This window comes from Lactuca serriola, chromosome 4 (assembly GCF_051521515.1).
Source record: "Lactuca serriola cultivar US96UC23 chromosome 4, Lser_US96UC23_V15, whole genome shotgun sequence".
In the NCBI taxonomy this organism is placed as follows: domain Eukaryota; kingdom Viridiplantae; phylum Streptophyta; class Magnoliopsida; order Asterales; family Asteraceae; genus Lactuca; species Lactuca serriola.
The window spans coordinates 292,740,380-292,751,156 of record NC_136411.1 but is presented as its reverse complement, the minus strand read 5'-3'; the positions used below and the strand labels follow the sequence as shown (position 1 = coordinate 292,751,156).

Here is a 10,777-nt window from a genome sequence, read left to right as displayed (position 1 = left end):
TATATAACAAAAAAATCAAGGGGGGCCACAGCCCCCCCTTGCCCCTATAAAGCTCCGCCCTTGGGGACGGTTGAGTTTGGATACTAATAAAATTATGAATTGTAGACATATAGTTGGTAACTACTTGCATTATTTGGAACCAAACCAAATCAGAGGGAGTAATTATGGTTCGGTTCACAGGTACCTGCTTAATAAAAAAAAATCATCTAAAAAATCTATAATCCCTTTGAATTCTACAAAGTTTTCACTAGATATTATATCATTTCATAGAAAAACAAAAGTTAAACTTATGTAATAAAATTATCCATAAAATAAGTTAGCAAAAAAAATTATGAAACAAAAACTTCTTTTATAATAACATACACCGTTCATTTTAACTAAATTATTATTTTCACCAAACAAATGTTTTTTTGTATTCAATATTCTAATACCTGAGGGAGTAGTTGGAAAGTTGTAGGAAAAGCGATAAATTTGCATTAAATCCTAAGGTTTTATTGTTTAGCATACAACCATATAAGCGAAGTAAAAACCTTTAAGGATAGGAAACAAATTTATGCAGGTTTCTACAAACACGATTAGCTATCAACATGTTGGTTTTAATTTATTGTTTCGTATTTCAATTCGTCCAACAACATGATAATATACTTTTACTCATTTCTTACAATTAGATTTGACCGTGAAAGATTATTCTGATATCCTGATGAAACTTGATAACGATGTCATTAATAATAATTAAATTTACTATTTGCAACTTTCTCAACGTTTAATCCTCAGTATTTAACTTTAGTAGTTTTGCTTATGTGAGAGCCTTTTGGATATTTAATCATAACTATTATCATTAGTATAAAAATGACTTTTGGTGACGGTTTTTAAAACAGGTGTGTCACAACTTTGGTTAATTGTGTCACTAAAGGTCATTAATTAAACTCTATAACCAAACAATGAACAGGAAGTAAGGCAAAATCAAGCATTTTAATTTATTCAATATTAATTATCTAGAACTCTAAAGCATTTGCTTAACAATCAATTAACATTAACACAGACTTCAAATAGCACATATCAAACAAACTCTAAAGAAACAATGCATCTTAAAGATCAAATAATTCTAACATACAATTCTTGAAAAGATCCTTAGCCTACGTTCTAGAATTCATTTCTAAATTCACATATAGCAAGTATGAATATATTGGGAATAACTTTCCTTTCTGAGCTCTAGCTGACCGAACTCATCACATCTTTCCTCTTTTTATAAAAATTCTTTCAAGCCCTAGTTTGAGTTTAGAATCATGCTAATAATATTTATCCATATTTCTCAAACCAAGGCTCTCATACAAATTTGTAACGTCCTAAATTTTCAACCAACCTTTTCTTTTTAAATATAAGTAAACATATATTTGTCAATAAAAGATAGAAGTACCAAATTGTTTAACATCATAAAAACCAAAACATAAAAACAATGTTTCAAAATCATGTTAAAACAATAGAAGTCTAAAAAATATCAACAAATATGTAAATATGATACAATCATGTCATACTCTTCCCACGATCAACAAAACTACCTCAAAACATTTAATCAACAATTATAAGCATAAATGTTAGTTTTCCAAAATACCACATACTACAATACACATACAATGTATATAAACAATGGCTCGTGACCTTGTGTCATTTTGCCTATCTCACATCTAATACCACTCTTGTTCTTCCATCGTGAACCTCCATTGAAGCTGGATTTACTTGAAGATAACGTCATTTTTTCTTGGGATGAACTGAAAACCGATTTAGAGAAGATGGGGGATATGAAAGTTATGTGAAGCTTTTAAAATAGGGAATGTGTTTGGTAGCTCATTAATCCAATGTTGATGATTTTAGTGTCGTCATGTCATTTTATGTAACTGGAACTAACATGTGAACCAAGGGGCTTCATAATATGTACTTTAATATATGTATGGGTTTTTGCGGAGTGCACACATGTATAAGATCAAATTAGAAGCCGATTCGACGACAAGTCGGAGGTCTACAAGTAGCGCCCCTAGTAGGGTCCAAGGGGCAGAGCCCCTGGCTGGGGTTCCGCTGACCTAGTACCTACTCCATGATGTCGGTGGTGTCACCTAAATCCTCATTAAATTCCGGATTTTCTAGCTTGCTTCCAAAGCAACCCATGACGGCCCCTAAGAGGTAAACCCTAATCTCATTTATTATATATAAACAACTATTCTCTTTGAGAAGACATACGAAAAACCATTAGCTTTCTTTTCTTCAAACAAACATAGAATCTTTCTAGCAATCTGGCTTACGATTTTTGTGCCTAGATTCGTAAGTGTCATCTTGGATTATCTTAGGCTAAATTTCTTGCAACCCAGGAATATGGTAGAAATACCAGTTCAGAAAATATTCACACGATCCAAAGAGTATCCAGATCTCTAAAATAAACCCTAATTCCTCCAACATCCAACGTGGCATGTATAACATTTTTTCATTAATATGCTAGAAGGCTAAAATCATCTTTTTTTAAAGTTTAACAGGTTAGGGTTGTTAAGTGTAGAGACTTGATTATTATCAAGCTATCCAATAAGGACCACCTATGTTAAAATGGAAATAGAAAGATCAAAAATGTTAAAAATGGACAACAATAGGGACCAAAACCGTAATCTACTCGATATTTTAACTCCAAATAGATAAATAAAATTCAAAACCCAATCAAATCAAACTCAGAAAGAAAGAATGCTCTAAAGTGATAGAGTCTTGGGTCAAGTTGGCGGTTTCTTCTCCATGTCGTATATATGTAACCCGATTGAAAAATTAAACCCAGCCTTCCTTGATTTCTCCCCTTTCTCTCTCCTCCGAATTTCTCTCTATTCTCTCTCTCTTCAACATTCTACAGATTTAGATCTGATCGCCGAGAGAGAGCCCCCGGAACTGCTCAATAATGTCGGTGGTGTCACCTCTTGCCAAATACAAACTGGTATTTTTGGGCGATCAATCCGTCGGCAAAACCAGCATCATTACCAGATTCATGTATGACAAATTCGATACCACCTATCAGGTATAATTCCGCCGGCTTTTCTTCGTTTTTTCTATCGATTCATTCATGATCCGTATGCGATTGAAGTCTGATTACTGGATCGGGGTATTCTGACGCAATTGACGTCTGATCGATGTTAGAGCAATGAAACCATGCGATTTTATCTAGGTCTTGCATGAATTCGCTGTTCTTATCTTAGTTATTTTGATCAATAAGAGGCGTAAAGCTTTGACCTTTGCATGAGGAAGAGGTGCCCTTGTTATCATGGTCTCGTTTTATAGTGATCATTAGTTACCCGATTTTTTGAACTGTTATTAGTAATCGTCTAACTTATTCGTATAAACTAACCTCTTTTTGGGAGTCTGGAGTTGTTAGTGACTTCCCTTAGATTTGAATGCCTAGTATTCTCTATTAGATCAAGAACCATGGTTTGTGTTGTTTCATTATAGGATCAGTGAGCTTTTAAGAGAATTTCTTGTCCATGTGGTTCCTGTAAAGGATTTGTGTGTTTGAACCTTCAAAATAAGACTGAAAGAACATTGATGTTTGGGACCAATTCTGCATACAACAAGAGAAATGGATAAGAGATTTCTGTTCCACAGACTTTTAGCTTGAGTTTTTTTGTACCTGTTCACTTTTTCAACCTGTGAAATTCCATCATTTTTTTGTGGGATTTTGGATGTTTATTGGCAAGTTTCTTTTTGTTTGGTAAGGTTTTTACCTAGTTCAATCATTTCCTTCATCATGAATGTCATTGTTTTTTTCCTGATATTCTCTACATTTTCAATGTGGGGTATTTTAGGCATTTGACTAATGGTTAACAAAATCTTTTTTCAGAAAACTTATTAGAATAATACACTTCTGACACTCTGACTGGTAAATTTTATTTTAGTGAATGTCACAGAATTATGTTACATTTGATGATCACAGACCTAGGGAAAACAAAAGAAACTTTAAAGCAATCTCCTTAATGCTGGTTTTAATGTATATATATACACATACATACAAGTCTATGTTGATATATATTAATACATCTAATATTATTTGTTTGTGAAAGCCCTAAGTAATTGTTTTTCTCATTCTACCATATATCTTTTTACATATATGTATAACTTATTAATCATCAGTAACAGGACTAATGATATACAAATTCACAATTGCATACATAAAGATTAAAGAGAAGCTATTTCATAATCTTTTCCAGTCATGTCTCATTGGTTTTCTATCATGTTTAACTTTATAATCTTTCTGTTTTTTAGTGGTATTAAATAAAGTAACATCACATTGTTTTTTTTTTTTGGATATAATTATAAACTGCAGGCTACCATTGGTATTGATTTCTTGTCAAAAACAATGTACCTTGAAGATAGAACAGTTCGGTTACAGCTTTGGTAAGTTTTCATGTTTGTTGCTTGTGGTTTTCTTTATTAAATAAAAAAAAATATATAATATTATATAGAAAGAGCTTACTGGATTAATAAATAAAAAAGTAGTTGATGTTGATTTTGGTGTTAACATTTCAGGGATACTGCTGGACAGGAGAGATTTAGGAGTCTAATTCCAAGTTACATAAGAGATTCATCAGTTGCAGTCATTGTCTATGATGTTGCTAGTGAGTAATTTATAAATAAATTTTTTTTTATCTATTTTTTGTTTTATGTTTTGTAAAAAAATATATATTTTTTGCAGATCGACAATCATTCTTGAACACTGCAAAATGGATAGAAGAAGTACGTACTGAGCGAGGCACTGATGTCATCATAGTCCTTGTTGGCAACAAAACAGATCTTGTTGACAAAAGGTTCAATAGACAACTATTAACATAAATCTTTGAAAAGAAAGTGATTGTAAATTTGTAAAAGTCAAGACTTATTTATTTCCATGGCTTTTTAGGCAAGTTTCAATTGAAGAAGGAGATGGAAAAGCTCGTGAATTTGGAGTTATGTTTATAGAAACAAGTGCAAAAGCTGGATTCAACATCAAGGTTTAATCAAAATCCCTTACCTTTTGGTTATATGTATGGTGTTTCCTTTTGACTTAATGCAGAAAGATAAGAAAAAATGTATGTCTTATTGTGTAGCCATTATTCCGGAAGATTGCTGCTGCTTTACCAGGAATGGATACGATGTCATCCACAAAACAAGAAGATATGGTTGACGTCAATTTGAAGTCTTCTGGTAATGCTTCCCATTCAGACCAAGGTGGAGGCTGCGCATGTTAGAAAGACTCGACTCACTTTCGATCAATAGAAAGCAGACAGTCAGACAGACAGACAGAATTGGATTTTGTAATGGATTTTGATTATTCGTAACTTAATTTGTTGATAGTTTTGGTTTCTTATTAGCGAGTGACATCCTTTAAATTAAAGTAAGAAGATATGGTGTTTGTATCTATCTTCGGTATACTTATTTTTTAGGTTTTCTAATCTCTATGTTCTACTCTCTTGTTCCATTTTGGTAGCTCTATTTGTTACATGAGATATTTTCGGCCCCACTTTGTTTTTACCTTTTTAGGTAAGACAAAAATATGGTAAATCTTAGACAAAGTTACATGACTACGGTTTCAAAATATCCGAAAACCGAACCTAAAAACCTAAATGATTTTCCAGTTAACCGAACCAATATTTTTTACTTTTTTGGTTTGGTTGATGATTTTCATGTTTTTTTTTTTGCTTACGTACGGTTAACAGGAAAACTATAAATTTATTTTATATTTTTTAAATTATTATTTATGTTTAGACGTGTAAGTTATGCGAAAGAGAAAAAAAAAGGGGTTAGGTTGACAAGTGGGGTCCACACAAATTTTTTCTTAATTAGAATAGTTAACAGAATATGAAATAAAATAATATAAAAGAAAAAAAAATCCAAAATAAATTGAAAAAAGGATAAAAACAAATCAGTTTTTATAGTTTTCATCAACCAACTGGTTCTGGTTTAGACCAAACACAAGGACAATTTGTCTAAATATTTTCTGATTGTCATGAGCCACTATTTCACGTATACACATCAAATACAGTACGGTTTTGTCCAAAAAATTTGGTTAGTCATGCCAATTTTTAGAAAGTCATTAGGAATCCCCATTAAAATTGTTATCAACCAACAATCAAAATAGCATATTACCAAAAAGAAAAGATCATCAACTACCAAATTTCAACAACGTTTTCTCTAAAGTTATATACATATCAAAGTAGAATATGCTGCTACTAGCTAAACATTTAAACAAAAAGAAACTCCTAAAAGTGGAAAAAAATTCATCTCCCAAACTGCACCAAGGCTCCTCCTCAGCTCGGTTTCCTAAAAAAGTTATGTTTCCTGAATTTGCAAAGAAATTGTCTCCGGACGCAAAGAAACGCCAACTTACAAAGTGCAGGGTGGTAAATGTAAATTCACTCTGAATGAATAGAGGCATCACCAAATTGTCTAACTCTCAATGTCAGATATATCAGTATCATCGTTCCCAAACTCGACCTGTATTATATATATAATTATAAAACCAAAAGGCAAATTACACATTTTAGTGGATGATACTGTGTTTGCCCATGTATAAAAGACATAAATGCCCTCTTTCATAACCCTAGAAAGCTTCTATTCAGATATAATTGGATTGGACAAGCTTTCTAGGGCTATTTTTGTCTTATTGAAATCGAAAATGTAAAAGCAAGATAAGTTGAGAACTTACAAGACTGAGAACAAGAGAACGACTTTTCTTGAATTAAAAGAGGCAGCACGTTTATATTTCCTTGATCTGGGAGCATCTAGAAGCTTCTCAGTTGCACCCTTATCTGTTAAAATAACAAATTAAGCACTTCATATTATCTATAATATTATACTTTCATGTTTCACTTTAATTTAAGTAATAAGTACACCACAAACACAAAACAATCATTTATCCAAAAAAAAAAAAAAAAAAAAGAAAATGATAAAGTACCACGAGTAGAGAACTTTGATAGCATGAGGCTGTGATTCATCAACAACTGCATGTATTTACCTCCCATGTCAAAGCTGATCTGTTTCTGCAGTGATTTCTGCAAAGATGCCATTGTTAGGTAAACTGGAATCAAGAATAAAAATAAAAAAGCAAAAAAGCATTTGTACTTTTATTAATTTATTGAAAAGTAGAGAAAAGCATAATGTACTACTTTCATCATTTTATCAATTTACCCACTGCACTATTACTTTTTTATGATTATTATATCAATAGTTCAATAAAATGGCGATTTCCTGAAAGAAGATGAAATTAAGTTATCAACTCACAGTCAAAACTTCCTCATTCTTCAAATTAGCAAGAACAAGAGTTTCTTCATTGCTTTGAGTCTCTGATTTCCCTTTTTCAATATCAACATCTACAGTGCACGTTGAATATGCAACTGCATTTTCAACCATCATGTTAATGTAGCTTTGATTGCTCAAACGTGCATCAAGTGACAGCTGGCTCTTTAATGGAATCCGAACCTCTGCAACAGGACTCAACAGATCTTTTGGCACTTCACATTCAACTCCTGTGTTGCCTCCTTCATCAGATAATACTACAACACTAAAACTATCACATCCCTACATCATGTAAAGAAACTTATAAGAGACAAATCAATGAATAAAAAGTACAGAAAGCAAAAGAATGGACACTAATGATAATTTAATAACTACAGTCTATAAGTCTACATGTACTGAATCAAGAATACTTTTTGTTGGACCAGATAGTATTAATGTTCTCTTTTAGGACCAATGAAGTTCATCTATATGCACATTACATTTATATTGGTATACAGAAAGATGGAGACATGTCTCATTAAATTAGAAATTTTCAAGCTAAACTTCTCTAGCTTTCCATCTTTGTCATCTCAATCTAATGGTGCTATCACTGTACAAGTTGGAGAACTTTCTAATTATAGAAAGGTATTTTAGAAATGTTACTAGTAGTCAAAGTAATTTAATTTTTTTTTTTCTTTTTTTTTCTAAGTGTTTATTAAGAGATGTTGAAAGGGCTCCAGCTGACACTAATGTGGAGCCAGCTATTGTCTCCTGTCAGAATATTAATTATTAGAAAGAAATGTCAACAGGATCAGAAAAGAAATTGAGGCGGATTGTGGTCCTAGAAGCCGATTGGACGAAAATGTGAAAGTTAGATTCAATTCCAAACCCTAGGAAATCACAATCATCCACCAAAACTCATAGCATTATATTATAGATCGATTGCATTACTAAATCTAAACTGTAATAAGTGACAACAGATCAAAAAAAAAGTCGAATAGATCCCTACTTTGAATTTCCCCCAACTGACACGCATTCCGATACATTTTGGGGGAAAACTCGAGATGGAACTGATACAGTTAAAATTCTGAATATAAAATCAAACAGAGGTCGATTCAACGGAACTGAAGTCAATCCGAACACATATAAAACGAAAACACAAAACATGTTGCGTAATTTGAAAGCAAGAAGAGAAATGATGAGTATAATCAGCGATTAAAGCGAAATGCAGGGGTGAGAAACTCAAAATACCTCTTCAGTAGTACCGACCGCCATTGAATTGAAGTTTTGCAGCGTGAAGTTTGAGAATGCGGTGGAGCTAGAGATGAGGCGAAACCGGAACCAACAGAGGGGAGATTTGGAGGTGGTGGTGATGTGTTGATGTGAGCATTTTGAAGGATTTGTTGGTCTCAATGGAGAGAGAGAGAGATTAAATAAATAGTATAATAACTGGCAACGGACCTGTATTAACACCACCCATTGATGAAGACGACAAACATTTCTCTTTCCTTTTTAACCTGACAAAAGGGAAAAAAGAAAAAAGAACAATGAAAACAACCTCGTGAACGTCTCCCATCTAGGGTTGGACAACATCTTATATTTTACACAATGTGTCCTAATTTTTGTTTATTTTAGGCAATGTGGTTACATCATTTTATATTTGGGAAATTGAATAATCCAACTGGTATAAATGAGTTTTTCTTTAAAAATAATATTTTTCAGTTTTTTGAAAAATAACTATCTTTTCCTAAATAATTCACTTCGGACTACTCTTTACATTTCGGAGTATATTTTTTTCAATTTTTCTTTTTAAAATCTCTCTATTTAACTGAAAAATATATTTATAATTGCTTAATGTCATTGTTTTTCATTAAATGTTTGATTAGATTACTTAATTACCCTTTAAACTTTATACAAAATCAGTATGTATTTAGATTTATTATAAGATAAATTATGGTATATTGCTTAAAATAAAAAAGGAAATCTTAGAAAAAGTACTAAAATTTTACCATAATTTACGAAAAGTCCTAAGTTAAAATTTGTTTACGAAAAAATATGAATTATCAGTAAAAATGACGATTTGACCTATTTTTCCCAGTTTACCGGTTTCATTACTTATCTGGTTTCATTAAAGTCTCTTTATTATAATTTATAAATAAGTCCCAAACTAAAATTTAGTGATGATTTGACCATTTTTTCCATGTAACATACATTTTATTGATTTCATTGTTGACCTGGATGCCTCGTTATTAAATTAGCTGATGATATAGATATGTTAGGTTATATCATGCTATGTTTACCATAAAACTTGATATCCTGCTACATTATATATTTTTTGGAATATAAAATGCATCCAACGAAAACTGCAATAATTATATAAACTAACAACAACTTCGTCATTTTTACGTTTATAAGAAATTTCAAACTGTCTATCTAAACTTATGTAACCCAATATATCATTCTCATCTGACATCAGCTTATTTCCTACTGTTTTTTCGTGGAAACACGCATTTTATTAGGTTCATTGATGACCTAGATACATAGTCATAAAGGAGCCGATGAGATGGATATCAAATTTTATAGTAAATGTAATATTTTATAACCTATCATATCCATCTTATCAGCTAATTTAATAACTAAATGTCCAAGTTAGCAATGAAATCGATAAAATAGCTAAATCATCACTAAATTTTAGTTTGAGATTTATTCGTAAATTAGGATAAAATAATGGAACTTTAATGAAACAAGTAAGTAATGAAACCGGTAAATTAGAAAAAAAAAAAGAGGTCAAATCGACATTTTTACTGGTAATTCATGTTTTTTAGTAAACAAATTTTAGTTTGTGATTTTTTTCGTAAATTAGAGTAAAATTTTAGGACTTTTTTCGAAGATTTCCTAAATAAAAATTATAGATATACGATTTAGGACTTTCTTTTCTAATTTCATTTTTCCAGGTTGGAAATTTGATGAAGGCGGTAGGGTTGGGATTTGTTTAATTCTCTTCCATAAACGATTTTACAATAGATAATTGTTCTAGAAACGATTTATGTCACACCCCCAAACCGAAGATGGCGGAAACGTCTGGGGGTGAAGGACTTCATGTACAGTATCATAACAACGAGTATAAGAGTTACCATAGCAACACAACCAACATAAATATAACTAAAAAAGGTACACCATAGTATAAGTTTACATGTTTCTAAATCAGTTACATTATGTTGACAAAAATGAAATGTTTGACGCCTTCGCGTCCCATCCTCAAAAGTCACTAATTTCCTGAGAATACAAGTAGTTTTGAAAGAGTGTCAACAATTAAGTTGGTGAGTTTATAAGAGTTTTATTTGATAAAGATGTCATTTTCCTTGTAAAAGTGAATGAGCATGATTCCAGAAAATCTAATATTTTCCTTATAAAATGTGAAATGAAAGCTCCTATGTTATGCAATAATGTACCCTAGAAAGACCCGTAGATTCCTTCTATAATCACCCAGTGTATATAAGTTATA

General features: G+C 31.7%; 2 protein-coding genes across 2 annotated transcripts; one reads left to right on the top strand and one right to left on the bottom strand.

Moving 5' to 3' along the window:
- The first annotated feature begins 2,797 nt into the window (after nt 1-2,797).
- LOC145097153 (ras-related protein RABH1e-like) lies at nt 2,798-5,476 on the top strand. The gene is made up of 6 exons (XM_079034669.1): nt 2,798-3,046; nt 4,346-4,416; nt 4,549-4,637; nt 4,715-4,826; nt 4,919-5,009; nt 5,106-5,476. The coding sequence occupies exons 1-6, from the start codon at nt 2,930-2,932 to the stop codon at nt 5,244-5,246; spliced, it is 621 nt and encodes a 206-aa protein (XP_078890795.1). The 5' UTR covers nt 2,798-2,929; the 3' UTR covers nt 5,247-5,476.
- Nucleotides 5,477-6,274: 798 nt separating this feature from the next.
- LOC145097152 (uncharacterized) lies at nt 6,275-8,764 on the bottom strand. Its single transcript, XM_079034668.1, has 5 exons — nt 8,524-8,764; nt 7,279-7,575; nt 6,953-7,049; nt 6,704-6,806; nt 6,275-6,492 (listed from the first exon to the last, which is right to left on the bottom strand). The coding sequence occupies exons 1-5, from the start codon at nt 8,545-8,547 to the stop codon at nt 6,411-6,413; spliced, it is 603 nt and encodes a 200-aa protein (XP_078890794.1). The 5' UTR covers nt 8,548-8,764; the 3' UTR covers nt 6,275-6,410.
- Between the last annotated feature and the right edge of the window lie 2,013 nt (nt 8,765-10,777).